We start from the raw sequence: 23,754 nt of genomic DNA, 5'->3' as shown, positions 1-23,754 counted from the left end.
TTTTTTGTTTTCATGACTTAAAAAAGAGCTAGTAGGAAGTTGTTGTCGCGGCCTTGCTTCTTGACTTTTTAAAAAGCAATTATTGTGATTATGCACTTAACTTTTTCTATTTTAATATACAAAAGATCAGTTTTATGTTGTTTCTTTATTTTTTTCGGTTTGTTTCTTAAGAAAACCACAAGGGCGGAAGAAAAGTGATGGTAATTTCGAGTGTTCTATATACCTACTCGTAGTGGGATGTCAAGAAAATTCTTTGCAGTGGAAAAAATATAATTTTTTTTTTTCTTCTTAAAAAAAGTTGGAACAACACTTTGAATAATAGTGATATGATTTCCGGACACGAGAAATTTAATCGTGACACAAGAAAATAAATAAAACATGGATTTTATTAAAAAGGGGTATGTAGGTATTTATATCGGAGAATTATTGGGTAGTCTCAAAACGATTTTTAAATAGTGACAGGTTTGCATAGAAGTTCAAGTTTGAAAATGCATTAAAACCATTTAAAAAATCTATTTTCAAAATTATACACTTAAAATTTAATAATACAAAATATTGTATGCCTCTGAAGGACGCAAAAATTAATTTGATGAAGCGTTTCAAAGCTTATAACCAGCAGCTAATCAAGACCCTTCTCATGACACCTCATTTGATAAGTTACGATAAGTAGTTCAGAAATTAGAATGCCACAGATGAACATTATGCATACCTAGCAAAAACACAACCCTTATTTTGCCTTTTCCGTATTAAGGTATGAACAGGAATTTTTTCTATCTTCAGTAGGTATTTTGAAAAATCAAGCTGATAGATTCTTAGAGTACTAATTTAGTTGCCAAGAATATCAAATTTGGCAACAGAATAAAAGTTCTATTTTGCTTACCAATGTTGGTAATTAGTACTAAGTAGGTCAAACAAAAAATGATCTTTTGATACTTTTCACACTTGAAAATTTTGTCAAAAAAAAAAAAAAACTATCCCACAAAGAATGCCCTACTACCGAAGATATTTTGTCAAACATTCAATTTATCCATCACATTAATAGATATCTCTGTTCTTATATGTATTTCTCTTTTAGCCAATTCTATAGAAGATTCATTTTGTCTATATGCTTAATGGGCTTGTATGTATGCCTGCTCAAGGCACTTGATAAAAAAAAATCGAATAGACTTCCTTTCATTAGCTACAAATTACTTTCATTCAGAGTGTTATCTGTGATTTCGTAATTTTTTTTTTCTTTCTATTTTTCTTCTTATGGTAAAAGAAGACTTTCGTTTCTGAGTTCTTTTGACATCATGACATTGAATATATAGTAAATAGAGAAGGTACCTACATTTATGGTAGAGAATTTAATTTGGACCATGGATGAAAGCAAATATAGTGCCAAAGTACACACATCAACATTCTGAATAGAGAGTATTTACTTCATGTAGGTACCCATTCCTATTCTCGTCTCTCAGCCATCAAGAGCAGTCATCATTTTGTCATTGTCATTGGGTGTATGTTTTATTATGTTATGTACTTTGTATAGAATTTTTATTTAAACAAGTAATTTAAGGACACAAAATCTTTCTTATATGTATGTACAATGTACATATGTTGAAATCAATTTTTAAAGTAAAAAATTCTTAAAGATTATGATAAAAATTGAGAGAAGAATTAAAATTGAGAGAGAATTTTTGTGACGAAATTTTGTTTTGTTGAAGAAACCATGAAGAAAAATTGATAGTTTTCATTAGATAATATATTTACCTTCGCACATAGGAGTATTTCGATAAAAAACCTGGACAAAATTATTTTTTGAAGAAAAATAATTTATTTTTGCTAGAAATTATTATTTATGCAATGAAAGGCGGTTTTATGTAAATAAGTTAAAAAACTTTAAAAACGAATGTGATAAGAAAAACTAAAAAAAAAATAGTATGAAATTTCATACACCCAAAATGTGAAAAATTCAAATAGGTATCTAAAATATTAGGGCTTCTAGAAAGAAACCGTTGTGATTTTTAGGCTAAGTGAATCCAAATGCATTAAGTTCAGTAAAAAAAATTTCTGGAAAATGTTAACAACCAGTAAAAAAAAAAAACGTAGGGCGTATGAGTGTTTTTTACTCAAAGTGAAAATTTCATTCGCAAATTATTTTGTTAGTCGCAAAAATTCGCATCCAAATTGTTGATATTAAATTAAAAGAATAGTCAAAGTTATCATAAATCTATGTATCGAAGCAGAATAGAAGGGTATACTATAACAAAGCTGTGTTAGACTTAAACAAAAAAAAAAGCAATACAAATATCTATATGTGGCAGACTCTTTTCCCACTGTCATTTAATTGAAAAAAAAAAAAACATTTAATATTCCCAAAACTACTCTTTAATTATTATTCAATACCTGCAATTGTATTTTTCATTTGAAAATTTTTTGTTTAAAAGCACAATCGCTCACAATCAATCTCCTAACAATACTCACCAAATCACCAACAATTACAAAAATTGTCCAGCTTTTCGATCAGAATACTCGTATGTGCGTCGGTTAAATTTGAGTTTTTGTTACTTTTCCATAAGTTTGAAACGTCTTTAATATTAAATTTACTCTTTATAGATTGAATTATCAATTTTGCAAATCAAATTCACCCTTTTGCAAATCAAATTCACCTTCTATTGGTCTGAAAACCTCAAGAAGAATAAAATTTATTGAACTTATCATATCGTCCCTATTTTTTAAGAGTTTATATAAACAATCACAAAAATGTCTTCAAAATATAGCCGCTTTAAAAAAAGATTATCTTGAGATCTGTTCATTGGGCCATTGTATTCAGGCTGAAAAGTCTTTTTCGATTTACTTAATTAATTGATAAGTTCAAGTATTTAACTTCCAGAAGGTAAATCCGAGAAGTGTGAATTTGGTTTGCAAATCAATGAATTTCTCCGCAATAAAGTAGTATCCATACTTTCTGAGAATATAAAATTGAAATCGATTATTGTTTCTAAATTTTTTCACGCTTGATCAAAGTTTTTGGAGTATAAACTTTTTGACAATATTTTTAGCTAGTTAAAACTTATATTTGGCTTAAATTTCGAACGACTCATTTCTACTGCAAATTATTCACATCAAACTTAAAACTTGCAAATTAACCCTCTCGATGTTATCGAAAATGGTTCATTTAATCGATTTCTCAAAAATTTCCGACACATCATAAAACCGACACAACATGAATCGATTGTATACTATAGCCATCATCATATAGAATCGGTCAGTTGAACAAGTTTCTGTTGCTAAATGAACAGAAAACAGATTATTATTTATGATGCGTTAAATCGACAGCAGCCGCAAGAAAATCAGTTATAAATCCTTCAGGGTCTCTCTCTCGCATATAGACAAAGAGAGAGAGTCTTTCAAAGTGACCACAATAATCCGAAAGCGTTGTTATAATACATCGCCCACGTTATGTTATTTTTTTTTTCGTCATTGGTTTAATCTTCGATATTATGTTATTTCAAAGCTTCCGACCTTCTCTAGCTTTTGTAGATACATATAACTACAAAGGCAAAGGAATCCAAACACACCTATGTATTGTAGGTATATATGTTTATTGTCGTTTCAAATTGTAATCCTGGATAGACGTCATCATCATTATCATCAACATCATCATTATTATCGATGATGGCGTCATCATCATTTTCCGGAATCGAAATCGAAAAAAATGTTGTACATCTCATTTGAAGTGGAGAAGAGATTTGCACACGTATATATAAAGCCAAATCGGAATCGGCGTTCAATTGAATCCACTAAATCAAATCTTCAATTGGGGATATGAGAGGCGCAATCGAAACCTCTGTATAATACAATATATCGCTACACACAAACATACATACATTTCATGTGTATAGCTTTGTATCAAATTCGATATGGGATATAAGATGAGGTGGGAGAAAAGCGGCCTATTCATGCGATTGTCGTTGTGGTGGCTGCTGAAAGGACATAATCTCAAAACACATGTGAGCTGCTCGTAGTCCTCGTGTTTCTCATATCGTCTTTGTTGGCTGGCATCGTTGTCGTCGTTGTTCCTTGTTCCTTGTCCTTATCGTTTCGTATCGTAGTCGTATAGTCGTCTTTTTGCCAAATAACGCACATCGTTGAACTAAACTAAAATACCATTAAGTCAAATAGAAGTCCTTTTGCGCTTTTGATGTAATCAGTTCCTAGCCGTTAAGCATCGACTCTCTCTCTCTCCGCCTTTGCTTGACTTGGCCGTTTATGGATGTTACATCCTATTATTCTGTAATCGTATTCTCTCACATGGTGCACACCGCCGGAAATAACAAGCTCTGACTTAAAATGGCGATGATGATGCCCAAGTTGTGCAAAAGCGAAGGGGGGATGAGGACGACTATTCGAGTATATGTATACAATATAAAATGGGTTGCAGAATTATTTCCGGATTATTATTATTTCTTATTTCTTCTACGACGACCAAAGACGAAGAAGACGACGACGGACGTTGGACTAAGACGGTTCGTTCACATACAACCAACATCATTGAATACAAATGCTCGTATTTGCAATATGAACTTGACCTAAGAACTCAACGACATAAGAGCTCAGTTACCTACTCTGTGATTTCATTTTATTTTTTTTTTTTTCAAGTTGGTTATAGTACTTGAAGTGAGTATATTGTATTTCTTGACGCCAACTTTACTTCACTATGTTATATTCTTACTTATATACATACCTACGCAATAGAAAAGCGCATAGATACTATTATAGTATTATAAGTTCAAATAAACAGTAGGTACTAACGCACTCTGAGGATTTAATTTGAAAAATGAAACAAACCGAAAAATTATGGATGAAATAAGGGTATCAGTGGTAGTTGCAATGCAGGTTTAAATGCAAACACGCACAATAACTTGATTTTTGATACAAATACATTTTTTCACGATACATTCTGTCACATCCACTGTTTTCAGTATGGTTTGGTCTACTGAAATTTATTTTAGTCTTTTAAAGCCTTCCCAATTTCTATTTTTCTTAAAATGTTGGTACTAGTTCTTTGATGAAACGCAGTTCTCTGCACTTTAACACAGTTCTCATGTACACAAGCTTATAACTTCAAGTTATTCTATTGGTTTCAACAAAAAAATTTTCGAGTGTGTACCTTCTTGTTTTATCAATAAAAAAATTGTATGTGGTTCAAAGAAGTTAGTTTTTTCAACTTTATTTTTTCACACTGAGCTAGTTTTCATGTATTTACAATATTTTTAAGTGAAAAATAAGAAAAAATTTAAATAAGAAAAGATTAAAGTTCGCTGCTCAGCTCTTTTGTTTGAAAAAGATATTTCAAAAGGTGCTAAGAAATACATCTTGTTCGTGTGCAACATTATGTTGTAATGTTGACTATTTTACCAACATATAATCCCCAAATAACCAAACCCAAAAAAAAATCCGTAGACTTTTATCAAATTTTTTTCCGCATTCGATTTTCTTGGCCATTCAACCAAAAGACTAAAATGAACGTCGAGGTCGCAAGAACTAGTTCTCTCGATAAAAGTGGCAATGATAAAGCTTATTTAAATTTAATTTTATCATAAATTTCAAAAGAAGTAATACCTAGTTGATTTTTAAACTACGAAAACACTTTAAAACAAAGATTGCCATTAGATTTTTTGTAAAACAAATATTTCTTTTCTTTTGAAAACTGTAATAGACATTTCTTAAAATAAAAAAAGAAATTTTCAAACCTTGATAAAAAAATATGGTATTGCATTCTGAAGAAATTGTTAGTCCTCATATTAAAACAAAATTCGTTATACTCTTGGACAAAATTGATTTTTCAAAAATATTTTTGATTCGTTTTGAAAAATCTATAGCCAAAAAACGGTCAAACGCTTTACTTGAAAACAGGGTATAATTGACTTGATTAATTTTTTGCCAAAATGAGCGGCTCTTTTGGAACAGAATCCATAAATTGACAGAATGATGGGAAAAAGTAGTGACTTTGAATAAAAAAAAGTACAGTTTTTATAAGATAAACCTTATTTTTGAACAAAAAACAATGGAAATAAAGTTTTAGGTACCTGCTACAAATATAACGCTACTTGGTGTCCAAATTTTTTCTAAACTAATGCTGCAAGGAAAAGATTAACGCAAACAATAGAAATTTCATTACCATGTCAAACATTAGTAGTTATGTATTTCGATATTCGGGGCTCATGTTAAAGTCCATAACCCTTGCCGCAAATATTCATTGCTACACAAATTTTAACTTCTGGTTCGACAATTTCTTTAAGCAATTGCAATGTCATAAGTTTTAATATATTTTACATGTAATAAACCAATTTTTGTTAGCTTTTCAGTGAAAGTCTAAAAAATGTACATTCTTTTATAAATTTGCTGTCATAGGTACACTTGAAAAGTGAAAAACTACTCAAACTCAATTATTGGGTAACGAAAAAAAAAACTTACAAATTGACAAGTATATTTCCAATGCATTTCAACTAAGATTAATTGCATTAAATTTTTCAACGTCCTGGCATAGCTGTACAACAGCCCATATAGTTTCAACTCTACAAACTTTTATAGGTACTTTTGTTCAAGTCACATAACGTTTTTCCTGTTTTTTTTTTGTTTTTGTTTGTTTGTATGTAAAAATTCCAATGCGTACATTTTTGCAACATCAGCTTCGAGAGCCTAATGCGAGTTTGACAGGCGTTAGTCATCGACATGAAAGCTGCTTTTAAAGGACACATTGACGACAACGACGACGACCCAGTCAGAATGCGGATTGAGGATATACATACGTACATACATTGTATAATGTACAAGTCAAAAAAGATATGGAAGGGAGAGAGAATATTGACGATGATGATGTTTCATTATCCTGATGTGGAGAGTTGACATTTTGTTTGGAGGATGATAATGCGTTCCATGAGAGGATGTGTCTTTTTGTCACATTAGCACGCGAATAGATTATATGTATGTACTATATGGATAAATGGAAGTCTGTAGGTATGTATGTTCGTACAATATACCTACATCCCTAGTATAGATCTCATGTTGCCTGCTGGATGTTTTCGGAGAGGAGAATCAGTCTCTCACTGACTGATTGATTGTATGTGATAAGCTCTTAGGAATGTCAATTTAATTCACTGACATTGGAGTAATGAAAATTGCGTTCGTTTCTTCTCTATTTCTCATTTTTCTTTTTGTTTTTTTTTTTGTATTCTTGTCCGCTTTTGGCAAATAAGGACGAGTTGTATGCTGATAAGCAGATATATCACAAAAAAATGTAATAAAAAAAATGGAAAAGAGAAAATAGGTCCCAGAAGTGGTGAAGCTTTTGTTTTGTGTTAAGGAAGGATTTTACATGTAATTCGAAGAGGGTAACTCATTTAAGGTTGGCGTTGGCGGAAACAAATAATATCGTAAAGGCATGTATGTGCGAAAGAAGATAAAGTAAAATTAATGACATTTGCAAAAAGAATGGCAAAATTAAAACAAAAGGGTGAAATGTTTTTTTGTTTAAAGGCTTATTGACATTTTATATGTTTATTCTCTCATATGAAGGAAAATGAGTTGAAAGTTAAAATTCTTTGACTAAAATTATTTCTTTTATTAAGTTTTAAAATAAATTAAATTAAATTAAAGAAGATTTTTGTTGATCAAAAAGTAGGCAAATAAATTTGTTTTAAGAAAAATAAATTCTCTTAAGAAGGTTTATTCTGAGTAGGATTTGAGCGTAGGATTTGAGTTGGGTTCGAAATATCACATGAGATTTCTTTTAAGTATACTGTAGGAATATTAAAATACCTTAACCTTAAATTCTGTAATCTTATTTATGAAAACAATACTCAGGTTAAAAAATTCTTTTTTTTCTCCAAAAGAAAAAAGTAAATTTGTTTGATGTATGCGGGGTCTTTGTATGTATTTCTTATTTTTTTTCCAATTTTTTCATTTCACAATTTCGATTTTATATTATTTTTCATCTTATTTTATTTTGTTTTGTTTTATTTTATTTTATTTTATTTTATTTTATTTTATTTTATTTTATTTTATTTTATTTTATTTTATTTTATTTTATTTTATTTTATTTTATTTTATTTTATTTTATTTTATTTTATTTTATTTTATTTTATTTTATTTTATTTTATTTTATTTTATTTTATTTTATATTTTATTTTATTTTATTTTATTTTATTTTAATTTATTTTATTTTAATTTATTTTATTTTATTTTATTTTATTTTATTTTATTTTATTTTATTTTATTTTATTTTATTTTATTTTATTTTATTTTATTTTATTTTATTTTATTTTATTTTATTTTATTTTTTTTTATTTTTTTTTATTTTATTTTATTTTATTTTATTTTATTTTATTTTATTTTATTTTATTTTATTTTATTTAATTTTATTTTATTTTATTTTATTTTATTTTATTTTATTTTATTTTATTTTATTTTATTTTATTTTAATTTATTTTATTTTATTTTATTTTATTTTATTTATTTTATTTTATTTTATTTTATTTTATTTTTTTTTATTTTATTTTATTTTATTTTATTTTATTTTATTTTATTTTATTTTATTTTATTTTATTTTATTTTATATTTTATTTTATTTTATTTTATTTTATTTTATTTTATTTTATTTTATTTTAATTTATTTTATTTTATTTTATTTTATTTTATTTTATTTTATTTTATTTTATTTTATTTTATTTTATTTTATTTTATTATTTTTACTTTATTTCATTGTGATTTGGGTTTAATTTTTGTCATACAAGGAAAATCAGATTTTTACATATGATCACTATCGTACGATTTTTGGTTAAGAACACAAACCACATAGTCACCAAAAATAGATATTTTACAAAACTTCTTCGTACCTGCAATACTACCTCATTAGAATCCTTTTAAACATCTCTATCTACATTTTGCAAAAGTAAAATAAAATAAAAAACACTCACCTTGATCGGCAACATTGATGACACCATCCTGTGCAACGGCAATTGCGGAAATAGCTTGGAATCTAGCATTCGAGGATAACAAAGTCTCTGCATTGCTGAGGGTTCCGTCTTCATTAATTGTTCCGCCACCAATACCAGCTAGTCCTCCAACAGTACCGGCATTACCAGCTACCTTCGCACCTAGTAACACGGTTGTAGTTGTCGTGGGACCAGTTGTCATGATGTTACCATTATTGCATAAGCAACCAGATCCAGCTCCAATTCCCATAACTCCTGCTCCAGCTGCTGGAAAACCAGAACCTCCACTACCACCAGCATTACCATTGCTAGACGACGACGATGACGACAAAGTCAACGATGGAGTTGTACCGCCAGGATTTCCTATCGTATTTCCGTTTCTAGTCGGATTAACTGTAGTCGAGTATTGTGTAGACGAGCTACCGTTATTGTTACTGTTCGTAGTACAATCACATGCCAGCGACCTGTAATTATCGTTATCATTAGTTCCAAGGACTTGCTTTTTATTTAAATTATGTATAAAGAAAAAAAAAACTAAAAACAAGGCTCTGGTGTTGGTTTGTGTTAAGTGGAAATATTTCGCGCGACACAAACCATCAGGATGAAAATATGTTGACTATAGCACAAACACAAAAAAAAAAAAAATTAGAAATTGGTAGTGAGAAAAAAAAATCATCTTCATAGAAACAAGGATACAGACAATTGAAAGACTGAAAAAACAGCCTGAGAAATGAAGAGCACATAATACAAAAAAAAAAAAAAATGAAAAACTTGACAACGTAGAGGGCCGAGATAAAAAGATGACAGCCATTATCGGTGTGCTTCGCCTCACACAGTTCGTCGGTTAAATTTTTACCCTCTATAACGTTTTTTTAATTTTTTTTTTTTGAGGGCAAGCTAGTTTAGTTAAGAGGATCTCCGTTAAATCCCTCTTGCACCCATTTTGTTTGCTGCACATCGTGTTCTTTCGATTTCTGCTTATGTCCGGCAAAAGATAAAACAAAAAACAGCAAAAAACTGTTTTTAGTTTCCGGATTTGTCTGCCAAAAAGCGGTTCATTGTGGTTTGGTTTGGCTTTCGCTGTTTGTTTCATCTTCTATATTTTTTTTTTTGTAGAGGATTTTGGTGTTATTTTCGTTTGGTTTTTTCTCTATGAGTGGCAAAGAGAACAATGATAGAAAAATTCTTAAATATTTTAGAGATATTTACGAAATTTTAGACAATTTCATGAAAGTCGAAGGTCTAATGTTGAATTTGTATTTAAAGTCAGAATCAAATATCATTTAAACGATTTCTGTACCAATTTGGAAAAAAGTCAGTTACGTTTAATTCAATTAAATTAAACTGAACGATTGTGAAAAAAAAAAAAAAAATGCACGACTGGGTCGCACGAACTTGCTCTTAGAGTTAAAGTTGCTTAAATTTTTAAGACTTTTTATATAGAAATTTGGAAAAAAAAAAAATAAAATTCGTTTAAAAATAAAATGCACGACTGGGTCGCACGAACTTGCTCTTGGGGTTAAAGTTGCTTAAATTTTTAAGACTTTTTACAAAAATAAAATTCGTTTAAAAAAAAAAAAATAAATAAAATCTAAAATTTAATTGCCCTCCAAAACAAGTATGCAGTTTTGATTGATATATTAACGTGCATTTTTTGAAAAAAAATTTTAAAAAAAGTTTTAAAATAAAATTGTAATGCCATTTTGTAGAAATCAGTAATCAACATCTAAAAACAAAATTTAAAAAAAATCCAATGTCCCGTTTTCGAAAATTTGATTTTTCAAAAAAAAAATTTCAAAATTTTTTTAAAAATCCAAAAATTATTTTTTTGGAATTTTTTTTTGGTTTATATTTAAAATAGGTATATAAATGCTTCTTCACAAAAAGATTCGTTGAAATTGAATAGGAAGTTTCGGAGATATTCAATTTGAAAAAAAAAAACGGTTCTATGGCAGGTACCGTTAATAATGATTTTCAAAAAAAAATTTTTTTCATTGAAATATAGACTTTAGCTTAAAACTAACATTTGAATTTTTTAAACAAAATCGTAAGAGCCGTTTTCGAGATATTTCAATTTTACTAAAATCGGTATATGACAAGTACCGTTATTTTTGGTCCGAAAAAAATTAATTTCAAAAACCCCTCTGGAGAGTCGCCGAATAACGCTACATGCCAAGTTTGACATTAATCGGTCCATCCGTTTAGGCTGTAGCTCCTTATACAGACAGACAGACAGACGGACTTCCGGGACCCACTTTTTTGGCATTGTCTTTTTTTTTTGTACGAATGCATAACTTGATATATATAGTATCGCAAGTAAAAATTATTAAAAAAGAAACTATTTTCGTAATCTGTCTTAAAATTTTAAGGTTTTAAGTTAAGACATTTTTTTTTAAGTAGAGTTGGATTATCATAGAAAGTCTATTGATCGACTCAAAAAGCGATTTGACGAGGAAGCGCTATCGAAGACTTGACATCAGAGTGAATGAGTGGTTCAAACTGGGACGTATTTCACTCAAAGCAAAGACGAGCCTATAAAGATGAACAACACTGTTTTTTGACATTTGCATAGGGTTGCCGAGTACTTGTCAGAGTATCAGCTTAAATCTGATGTACGATTTAGCAATTAAATCTTTCAAATATTATACACTTTGGCTGAAAAACGAGTTTTCTAGGTGATTTTTAGCATTTGCATAGGGTTGCCAATTGCTTGTCCGTACCTTAGAGGTGGCAACCGACATTTTTAAGACAGAAGAGGGAGTCAGCTACGGTTTGGTATATAGTTAAGTTTTTAGTTAATAAAAAATTAGACTCTTTTGTGCAAAGAAGACATTTTGTGCTGTTTTTTTTTTTCATTAAAATAGGGTTGCCATATTTGTAGGCCTTAATTCTTTACATTATTTTTCTATTTGTTTTTTTTTTAATTATTTAGGCTGTTGTTTGGCATTTTATGACAGTATAAGTTATGCTATAATTTTTCCTTTAAAATAGCGTTGCCACATAGAAGTTCCCATTTTAAAAGTGGCAATCCTATATTTTCATTCATTCAATATCACCTGATTTTTCGTTTATCACCAATTTTAATTTGACAGTTGCCGCTTGAACCAGAAGAACGAAATTTCTGTTTCCACTCACACAACCCAAACTTGAGCCCCTGCTATTTTCTTTATAAACAAACATAATTATCATGCTAACTACACGCTTTGAGCTAAAAATATAAATCAATATCGCTGCGAAATTCAAAAACATAGAATAGTTAAGCATACACAAAAAAGACCAAACTCACCCCAGGTTCTCCTGTTTGCCAGCAAAATATCTCATATTTCCGGTTGTGTCGACAACTCGGATCGAATTAACACGCCGCGAATCGCTGTCCGCAATATAGAGCTCTCCGAATGGCGAGAAAGCCATTGCTAGGACCGTACCTAGAACACTTTCATTCGTCTTGTTTTTGTCCTGATTGTTATTGCAATGCAGCGGTGTACCGGCCACAACGCGAATCTTCATGTCCGATGTCAGACGCAGCACCAGTCGATCATCGATGAAATGCAAGGAGCCATCTAAAGGACTTAACGCCAATCCGGTGGGCCATTGCAATTGTGCCTGGTTAGCCATGAGGGTGCCTGAACATGGTGCCGGACTCCAATGGTTGTGATGCCCATGGTGGCCAATTAGCGTATGAATGATACCTTTCGGATCAACGGCTCGGATGTTTGTACCATCAGCAATGTACATTGTGCGGTCCGCTGCAATGGCCAGGCCTTTTGGATGCGACAATCTTGCCTGCAATGCTGGTCCGCCGTCGCCGCAATTACCTTCGTCGCCTGGTATGCATCGCTGACCGCTACCAACAACCGGCTCACTATTGATGCTGGGATCTATGACCTTTTCCAGTCGAAGGAGGCGCAGGATTTGATGTTTTTCTGGATCGGATATATACAAATGGCCATCGGCTGGCGAAACGGCCAAATAATATTGGTATGAGACTTGGGTGGCGCTTAGTTGAAGAATGGTGAACACTTCGCCATCTGGTGTTATGCGTCGCACGAGGTTAAAGTCGCCAACATACAAGCTACCATCGGGACCGGAAGCCAACGCAATCGGGGTAAGGAGCCGTGCATCTTTAGCAATGCCATTGCAATGGTCCGGACAATTAAGTGGGCGTTGTAGACCCGTTCCCATGACAACTTTCACCGTTCGTGGATATTCCTTCATGTGTAGGGTGCTGCCATCGCCCTTTTGCAATATTCCCTCATGGAAATTGTAGTGATGGTGAATGTCAAGTCCCCAACCTCCAATGTCCGAAATATCTACATCGTATCCCTGCAATTTGGCCGTTTGTGTTGTCCATACTGGGGATTTGCACGTCGAATGCTGGTATCCAACCGATATACGAGCAATCGTCACTCCATACACCTTCTGTCGGTACACGTTGCGTTTGTTCCACGCAAATGTGTGTATTAGATTGGGATCGGCTTCGTATGTCTTCACATGGAGGGCACCTTCAATCTCTACTCCAACATGAACATGAGTCAGTGTGCTTGGTATATGCTCTGAAGTCAAACGCATCCGAACGATGCTCAAATATCCGGAGGCCTGCGATGATTGATATGTAAGATGTAGACCAGAGCCCGGTATCTGGATGGATTCTTGAACAATCTGTGGAAAAGACCGAAAAGTATAGGTACATGTTAGAGGATGTTGCATTACAGTGCTGAAAGGATTATGTGTGATAGATAACTTGTACACGAACTAAATTTCGTTTTACAGGGTGAACCATGATTTATGATATTCGATAAAAAATGATTTATAACTATTTTTGTTTAGTTTGACTGGGTTTTGATAGTTTCGATATAAGGACTAAAATGGTTATTTATTGGCTTCTTTTGAGAATGATAAAAAAATTTTTGTTTTCCATGAAATTTATTTCGAAATGATTTAAAAAAAACTAAAAAAAAGAACTGAATCACCCTGTCAATTTGAGTGTTCCTATGTACTTGTTGTTCTACTTGTTACACTCGAATGATTGTTACAATTTTCGGAACTTTTGATGGAATAATTAAACATTGAATCAAACAAAGATAAATGTGGCCTGGTTTACCTTACCTCCTAGAAATTGTTGGCAAATCCTGGTATTTTAAATAATAAAACAATATTTCCGGCCCAGATTTTCCAATTTAAGTTCAACAGGGCGTCACTAAAACTTGAATTCTATTTGGAACATTTCAAAAACAAGCTACACACGACATATATGCTTGTATGTTTGTATACGAGCATTATATTCATGTACATAAAAAGACTTTATATGTGTGCATTGGTCCTTGATGCAAAATCAATTATACGTTAATTGCCATGCGGTAATTGTGAAGCTACTTGAGACATAAATTTCTAACACACATGTGAAGTAATGGTATTGCAAAATTTTGCCAGCATTATTTTCTTCTATAGAGTTAGAGAGAGTGAAAGAGAAAGCAAGATGCTTATGCAATTTAAGGACTATTCATAGAGCAAAAACGTGCTAGAGTATAGTTTATTTACCTGAATTTGAAAAAGGACTTGCAGGTAAATATACTTTATTAGCTCTTTGCTAAACCTAAGGGAAGTAAATTTATTTTTTTTTCTTGTGTAGGTATGCTGATTGAAGAACAATTTAAAATTGATTTGATTTAAAATTCAAGAAGAAATTTTATTCAACTCAGATTTGAAAGGATTTTTCATTTTTTTATTTTGTTTTTGCTACTTGTGTAAGTTGAACAAAAAATCAAGGTCTTCTAACGAATTCGAGCGGATTCAAGTTCATCAGGGTTAATCTGAAGGGAATCATGGTTTTGACTTTTGACTTTCATGGTTGAAAAGTTTAAGGATAAGCTTAACATGATAGAAATGTTAAAAAAAATGAGGAAATTTCTACCTGCTGCAATTTGTAGTAACTAGTCTTCGCTAAAATTATACGCTTTCTTTTAAGACTTAAGAGTTTTTTTTTGTGTAGATTTAACAGTTTCCACTAAAATTTAAAAGTTTTGGGAGAAATTTGGCGGCTTTTTCTTTAATTTATATAATTAGTTTTATAAGAAATTCAAAAAAAAGTATTAAAAACTGTTTTTAATATTACGACAACACCTTTTTACATGGTTTTAATCTCCAAACTAAGAATTTTTTTTTTGAAAATTGTTAGAACTGTTTTGAAAAAAAAAATTATTTTTTGTACAACAAATGTTGAAAAATTTAGTTTGTAGTTTTGAAGATTTTATAATTTTTTTTACTTATTTAACCAAAATTTCAAGAACATTCATTAATCGAGTTATAACTAAAATTGATTTTGCAAGAAATAATTTAAAAAAATCCCAAATTAAAGTTTAGAAACTTTTTATTAATTTTTAAATTGGTTAATCAAAACTTATTGAATGAATTTTTCGGTAAGAACACTTAAATGGTTTGGAAGAGAGTTAGAAAACAAGAAAACGACAGATACCGTAAATGACAGTACAATAAAATTGTCAATACGACAATATATGCCAAAGTATCCATATTTTTTTAATCAAAATTTTTAGGTTCGTAACAGTCATTGTTAAGACTTAATAGTCTCAGCTGAAGATTAACATTATTAGTGTCAGTTATTACTTTTTAAGGCGATTTTTAGGAAATATATTGATTGAAATGCATTTCTAATGATGGCAAACAAGGCTTAAGTAGTGGTAAGGTAAAGAGAAAGGACCTGGTAGTTCTTATTCGGAACTATAAAGACACACATTTTTGATTGCATATTTTTGACAGAAGTTTAACGAATGTGATAAGTATTATGGTGTCGCCGACGAAATAGTGTTGGGATTTGAGAACAAAGCTGAATTCGCTGAGTATTTTTTTTAATGGACGACAAAAAGAAAAGTCTTCTGTAAATGATCTATAGTACAGGTAAAATAGGCATTTTAAAAAAAAAATGTTACACTCATGAAACTTGTCAAAAAGTTTGCTTTGGGGATAAGAACCAAGTACAAAAAAGTCTATAAAAAAAAAAGTTGGGTGGAAGGGTGTTTTTTCGCGGACAAGAGAGAGGGGGTGAAGGGCAAAAATATACTGAAAAAAATTGTTTGTCGAATATCATCATATGACACATGTTTTCAAAGTATTTTTTGCTGATTCTAATGACATACAAATAAAGTCAATACGATTGCTCTAAGAAAAGTTATTGCCGATTCAAAACAAGGGTGCTTGTTTTTTTTACTTCACCAAGTAAAATATAACCGAAACCCATGTGAAAAACATGCTACACTGATAAAATTCGGGATGAAGGTTTTAGATATAGCAGAGACAAAGGATTCATAAAATTCTTAAAATTATTTTTGGTGAAACGGTGTTTTTTTTTGAAGGGTTAAGTTGTGTGTGAGGAAGGTATCATAACAGCTGACTTAAATTTTATTAGTTTTTAAAACTTGGTGTAAATGTTTTGGTTGGTATAAGAATTAAGAATCTATAAAATGTACAAAATTATCTTGAGTGAAAGGGTATTTTTTTTTTTAAGAAATGATGAAATTCGGAATTAGAACCACAAAAACTAGGAAAAAATTGTTACACCAATGAAAATTTGTAAAAATGATGTTTCATTTATAACAGAAACCAAGAACTCGAACAGTTTATACAATTATTTTAGGTTAAAGGAGTTTTTATAAAAAAAATTTTGGTGAAAGATCGTTTTTTTCGAAGAGACAGTAAAATCTGCAATTGGTCCCAAAAAGCCAATGATTCGCGTAAAACGTGTAAGAACTTATCTATAAATGTTTAATTTTTCATCAAAACCATAAATAAAATGAATCATTGGCTTTTTGGGACCAATTGCAGATTTTACTGTCTCTTCGAAAAAAAAAACACTCTTTCAATAATTTTTTTTTTTTTAACTCTTTATTCTTGCTTTTTATCCCAAAATCAATGTTTTAACCAAAATTTCATTAGGGTGACCCATCATTTTTGTTTTCACTAAAAAAAAAAACACCCTTTTAAGCATGATATTTTTATAGACACTTTAGATTCTTGTTTCTTATTTTAAAAGTAAAATAATTACTAAATTTCAATAGGGTACCACTAATTTTACTCTTGTATTAGGTACACACTTTTTCAAATAATACGCATATTTTCTTAACTTCTAAAAAAACACCCTTTCACATAAAAAAAACCCAAAAGCAAACTTTTTGCCAAGTTTCATGAGTGTAACAATTTTTTTTTTATATTATGTACTATTTTTACTAGTGGAGTAGTATTTTTTTTAGATAGGAACTATATTTTTTTTAAGAATATTTAAGGATATGTAATTCATTTCATTGCACTGCAGAATAAGCCGCCCAAAGTTTTGTAAAATAACATACTCTAAGTTTAACAACGAAATTTCTATCGAAATTGGACAAGAGCTCACTTTTGTACTGTCAATAGACAGAAGTGCTGAAATACCTACGCTCTTATTTAGCGACAAAACATATCTTAAACAAAGCAACGAAGCAATATTATTGCTACAGCTATACTGTGAAAAGAGTTGAATTTTTCAAATGCATGTTACTATCCGTACTTGTATGATTAAAAATATTTAATTGTTTTCATTAAAGGTCATTAATTCTCCTTAAAATTTGTTAGTTATCTTTTTCTTATTAAGGAAAGTTTATAGGTACTAAGAAACAGTAGATACTTGTTATAATAGTATAAACATAGTCTGAGTTCTGAGATGTCGTAAGTTTTGAAAAAAATCGGTCAACAATGAAAAAACAAAAGAAATAACATAAACCAACTAAAAACGTTTTATTTTTATCTGGGATCAGCAAAAAATTCATAAGAAGACCATATACATCCTTAAAGAAAAAAAAAATGAGGTAAACCAGAAAAATCTAGCAAAGTTCCAAGCTATAATATATGAAAGCGGTGGTGGTATCGCTATAGGTATATAGGTATTTTATTGCTAGAGACAATAAACGATGACCAAAGAAAAGTAGGTACATATACACACACTAATAATAATTCATACTCTTGGCCAGGTCCTGAATCCTAGATCAACACTTGTCTGAAAAATACTGTGTGCGCTGCACATGTTCCTTGAGGGGAATGTTTGGCCAGGGTTTGGCTACGTGAAAATCATTCCAATGCGAAATTGAATTCACCAGGCGGCACCGCTAGCATCAAACATTCGCAGTGTTGTTGTAAGTTTTCTACTATATGTATGAAGATACATTATACACACATATACTCTTACTATAGAAAGCTCCAACAAGCAACCTTGATGTAGTCCAGTCTTGGGAAGTGAGTGAACGATGTTTTCTGTGTTCCCAGAAACGACGACGGCGACGTCGGTCGTCTCCGCCGCCGCCACCATCATCCTAGTCGCTATCGTCGTCGTCGTATTTTTCGTTGGAAAATTGCATTTTCGTGAAGGATATAGTTTTGTTTTGCAGACATTTTTTTTTCTGTTATTATTTTTTTCATCATCTTTTCATGTTGTTGCTGTTGTACGTTCGCTCTCAGCGGAGATTTTTTTATGTAGCATGTAATATGAAGAAGTAACTGTCGGTCGAGCGTGTGTGTAGCACAGAGGTACCTACCTACATATATGAATGTGTACAGTGTACACATGCATGATGTACGTATGAAAAGGACACCCTATATGGCTATATATGGTGAAGGTACAATTTCTGCTGTTGTCATGCATTTTCCATGTTTTCAGCACCAGTGATTTTGAGTTTCATTTTTTTTTTTTCGTTTATTTTCATTTTTGACTCGCTTTTCTATTCTATGTATTTTTATATATTTTTGAGCTTTAAAATGAAAATAAGAAAGAAAAGAAAAATGAGAAGAGCAAATTCTCAAGGGTGACTTTAAGAGGATGTGTGTTGTATATTTTGTGTTGCCTTTCAGTCACTTCTTTAAAAAGGAACTTTTTTTATACTCACAAGGTACACGAAGATATACATAGATATATGTAGGTCTAGATATATCTTTAGAAAAATGACAGATATTTTTTATTTTATGATGCAAGCATATTAATATTTTATCATTTATACTCTGTCTGCACCAACAGGTTTTTATTACGAAATAAAGGACACACAAAAGGTCCTTATCAACAAAAAAAAAAAGGCGGTATTAAAAAAAGTAGGACCATGCTTACATTACCTATATTTTGAATTTAATAAGGGTTATTTGTATCAATGGATAGAAAATTGTTAAGAAATAATAGATAAGCTTTCATGAAAAGTATGATATGTAACAATAATTTTTATATCATTTTGTGACTAGTATCATGGACTGGTTGTGTTTTTTTTATATTTTTTTTATAATTCAAACATGTTTAGTTAATAATAATAAAATTATTTCATAGATGTAAAATTTAAAAACAAAATCGGTTGCGAGTTCCTATTTTTTTTTATTTTAAAATTACGAATTGAAAGTATTTTTCAATGTAAAAAATCTTGGATATACGAAAATACTAAAAGTTTTATTATAATCCGAAATATTTATACTAAGTTGAAATAAGTTTAATCATTCAATAATTTTTCATGGAAGGTACAACGAAAAAAAAACTCGTATCTTAAAAAATTTTAGGTGAATAGTAGGTACCTTTAAATATTTTTGGGTCACTGTGGTGTATGCTTGATATTTTTGAGAATATTTTTTTAAAAAATGTCTTAATATCTTGGAAGGTACAACGTAAAAAAAACTTGAATTTTAAAAATCAACATGTGAATAGTAAACAATAAATAATTTTGGGTCACTGTGGTGTATGAGTGTCATTTTTATTGTTTAATGATTTTACTTATTAAAAATATGTTTGAAGGTTAAAAATATATTTTGGTCAAAGCCAAGCATGCAATGAAAACACTTTTAAGCCTCCATAGTCGAAAACGAAAAGGTCAAAGTCAAATTTAACATAAATCAAGAGCAATAATTCTAAAAAAAAGCAAACAATCGTGAATTTCGTTGATTTCATGATATTGGCGCTTTGTTTTTTGTAATGACTAAATTTTTTTTAAATTAAAAATAATTTTTTGGTACACTCCTTTTAGCGCTAAAGACATGTGCAAATTTTAAAAATTTTCCATAAACTTTAATAGTTGTACCGAATTTTTAAGTAAACATCTCAATACTACCAATAAATTTATTGATATTTTGTTTGGAAACATTGAACATTAATTTGGCACGGGTTAATATTTTTTTGGGAATAATTTTTAAAATTTATTTAGAATTTTTTGAGCCCGTATAGGTACCTACATTTTTAAATTCAGCCGTGTTCAAAATAAAAGATGGCCTAATATAGGTACATGAATTTTTCTGGAAATATTTTTTAACAAAAAGTATTGGATAATCCCAAATAAGTCTTTGAATATTGCAGTTATATTTAAAATACTGAAAGGTATCTAAAATCCAGAAGACTGATTAGGTTCCAAATTAACATAGAAAAATAAGAAAAACTCCCATATTTAATTGTTCCGTTTAAAAACATTCATTATAAGAAGCCACTATTCTAAACTGTAAAATAAACTTCAAGTTAATTTCTTCCTAAAACTTTGCACAAAAAAATAAAATAAAAAAAAAAAATAAAAAAAAAAAAACAAAAGTAAAATCCCAGTTGTCCATAGAATATAATTAAACATTTTTGTATTCTAATTAATTTTCCATTTTCTTTTCTGCCAGTAAGAAGCCCGACAAATTCAAATTTTTTTCATCTCTTCTTTGTTCACTATTCTCAGTAGAAAGGAAACCACCTTTTTTTTTTGCTATAAAACTCATTTAATTTTTTCTTAGAAAAATGGAACAGAAGTCCAAACATTTTTTATAATTTTTAAAAAAAGTTAATTAAAGAAGCCAACTTCACCTGAGCTAAGCTATTTTCATTTTAGGTAGTTTTTCTAAAATTTAATTTTAGGTATTATTTTTAGTAGTTGAAATGTCTACCTTAATAGAGACACAGACAAACAAAAAGATGAAATAACAAAAAAAAAAAAAAAGGAAAGACTAAAAACTCACCTGTGTTTCGGCAAAAACAACTCTCTTTCCTGGCATAGCTCCAACCCCATTGGGCATCCATGTTGATATCAATTGAGGCTTCAGCTGCTCGTGGTCATGAACGATGCAAATTTTACTCGAGTCCAAAGGTTCATCCGAAAAATGATACAGAATCGAATTGAGGAACGTCAAAGCGGGATTCTGTGATGCAATTCTAATAATGAAAAGACAAAATAAAAAAGATGATGAGGGAACGAAATCAAATTTCGATCTCTATAGGTCTGTCATATTCTGATGGTTTTTTTGTTTGTTTGTATTGAAAAAAAAAAAAAAAAAATAAAACAACTCACTTAATAGCTGTCCTTGCATGTTCATCTTCATCGCTTAGTTGCATTTGAACTGGTGGTAGTACAACAATTCTATTCCATGGTACAAAAACAGTACGTGTAAGTGGACGAAAAGGTGATCTCTGGAATTGTAATGTCACAGCACCGCCTCCATTTACCAGGACATCAAACCTGGAAAAGGTAAAGAAATTTTTTTTTTTGTATTGAAAAACATAAATCACTATTATTTTGTCTTTTTTTTTTTTTTTTTGCTTGTTTGTATTTCAAACATCAAAGTGCCTGCGGATAATTTTTTTTTTTCTTTTTTTTTTTTCATTTCATTTCATTCATTCATTCTATTTATTCACCCTTCACTTCTGGTATATTTGAGAAAGGTAAAAGTTATAGAGCTTTATGATTTAACAAGAGAGAAGAAAACTTTGCGAACAATCGCATCACAAGATTCACTTTGGGGAATCAGTCAAAAAACGTTCTAAGCTCCAGGAGAATACAAAAAAAAATAAAGAAACAGACAAAATAAAAAGGAAAATGCCAAATACTGTCCGAGATAAATCACTTCGACTAAATTAATTTCAGTTTTATAAAGTTAGAGTTCTTTTTTTATCATTTGCTCCCAGCTGTGGGACAGACGCACCCGGTTACTTACTAGTCTAGCTTCTTATGGTTGTAGTTATATGTATATAGCTGACATGTCTTTATGGCAAGGTTTCTGCTGTGGGAGTTAGCAGTAATGGTGGAAAATTGTAGGGCGGCAAGAGTGGAAGATCGACCAACCATCGCCAACCACCCATTTTAAAAACTTCTATTTTATTCAAGTAAAGTTGCAATGAAAAGTTTTTTTTTCACAAAGAAGTGAGGGCAATTTGTAGTCAGATTTAAAGACCCCTTAGTAGGGCGAGAAATAAAGTATACGCCCGAGTGTACGCAATAAGGACTTAAGAATAACTTTTTATGCTGAAGCATTTAATTTTGTGTGGCACTGCTTGCAGGCAAGATTTATTGTGTATGTTTGTTTTTTTTTTTTATTTTTTTTTCCTTAAACAAATTATCTGGCCTTGAGGTAATAATAACATACCTAAATCATTTTTGAAGAGGACAGCTTGACCATGAACAAAAATTAGACATTTACAAATGACGGTATTATTTTGTGTAGGTATATATTTAAATACGTGGGTTATGTTTGGATAAATAATTCACCCAAAGACATAATTAAGAGTTTAGATAATCTAAATGTCTAGACTGTTTTTGTGAAACCAATAATTGCATTCCAGTTGGAATGTTTTTTTTGGGTCTTGAATCACCTTTTTTTAAAGGTCAAATGTGGGAGGTAAGGACACTTGAAGTTTTTGCGTGTGCTTAGGTTGACATTCTATATTTTTGCATAAATAGGGGTTGTTAGGTGACAGAGATCAAGTTTGTCTTACCCTCATTGAGTTTCTTAATAAAAAAAATGTAAACAGTATTGCCTCTTGAAAAGTGGATGAATTACAGAGGTTGTGGCGGGTAGTTTGAAATAATTTTATTTTCAATGAGTTAGCAGTAAGTAAGACATCCATTACCGTATTTTTTTGAAAATCGGTTCAGTATTACTGAGGTGGAAGAAGTCCAAGTTCAGAGGCACATATTTTATTGTTTTGCCGGCAACATAGCTATAACGGTAAATAATTACAAAAATATTGGCTTATTGAGATTTTGTTAAGATGAAGCTATCGCTGTATTTTTTTTTTTAATCTAATACCTAATTTTTAAGGAGCTGACATAAATCTAAGTTTTCAGAAAAATTTTTTTTTTTAATATTCGTTGAATTTCCTATAACTTTGACTATTTGGCCTTGCATTAGGTTGAATATTATAGTTGAAATAACTAATCTATAGTCACAAATAGCTAAAATGTAAGGAAATTGATTTTTTGTTTTCAATGAAGAACATTTTTTATCTGCAAAATATTTTTATTTGCATTACAAATTTTATTTTCAACGCAAGTACCTATATTTCAGTTACAATAAAAGGTACAAAGTATTTTTTGTTGGGACAAATATTTTTTCTATGCATTTTTTTTTCAGTTGCAATAAAATTTTTTTAAATGCATTTTTTTCAGTTGCAATAAATATTTGTTTTTCAATGCAAATTTTTTTTATTTGCAATAAATATTTTTGTTTTTAATGGAAAACAAATGATCTTTTAAAATCCTGAAAATAGCAATTTATCATATCTAAGAAGCTGTTTTTGAAAACAGTAATTTTTTCATTAATTAAAAGGTACCTATACCTACACATTTTTTTTTATGATATGCAAATATTTTTTTAACAAAAATCCTTTGACGCCGAAAAAACACCAAGTTTGAAGCAAATCACTTTCTACAATACGGCTCTTAAAGTTTTATTATGAACTCTGGCTCAAGTTAAAAAATCCAACTTGTCTGCATTTTGGATTTTTCAAAAACTAATTTAAAAGTTT

At 30.2% G+C, this 23,754-nt stretch overlaps 1 protein-coding gene across 2 annotated transcripts in view; it reads right to left on the bottom strand.

Moving 5' to 3' along the window:
- LOC129910308 (teneurin-a) overlaps positions 1-23,754 on the bottom strand; it is a 301,855-nt gene that overhangs the window by 18,220 nt on the left and 259,881 nt on the right. For both annotated transcript variants that reach the window (XM_055987641.1, XM_055987642.1), the window contains 4 exons: positions 21,302-21,469; positions 20,973-21,165; positions 12,265-13,637; positions 8,961-9,442 (listed from right to left, as the gene is read on the bottom strand). In XM_055987641.1, the coding sequence (XP_055843616.1) occupies positions 8,961-9,442; positions 12,265-13,637; positions 20,973-21,165; positions 21,302-21,469 (2,216 nt within the window). The remainder of the gene's footprint in view (positions 1-8,960; positions 9,443-12,264; positions 13,638-20,972; positions 21,166-21,301; positions 21,470-23,754) is intronic.

This window comes from Episyrphus balteatus, chromosome 2 (genome assembly GCF_945859705.1).
Source record: "Episyrphus balteatus chromosome 2, idEpiBalt1.1, whole genome shotgun sequence".
NCBI lineage: Eukaryota > Metazoa > Arthropoda > Insecta > Diptera > Syrphidae > Episyrphus > Episyrphus balteatus.
Note: the sequence above shows the minus strand (reverse complement) of the source record. Positions and strands in the feature narration are given on the sequence as shown.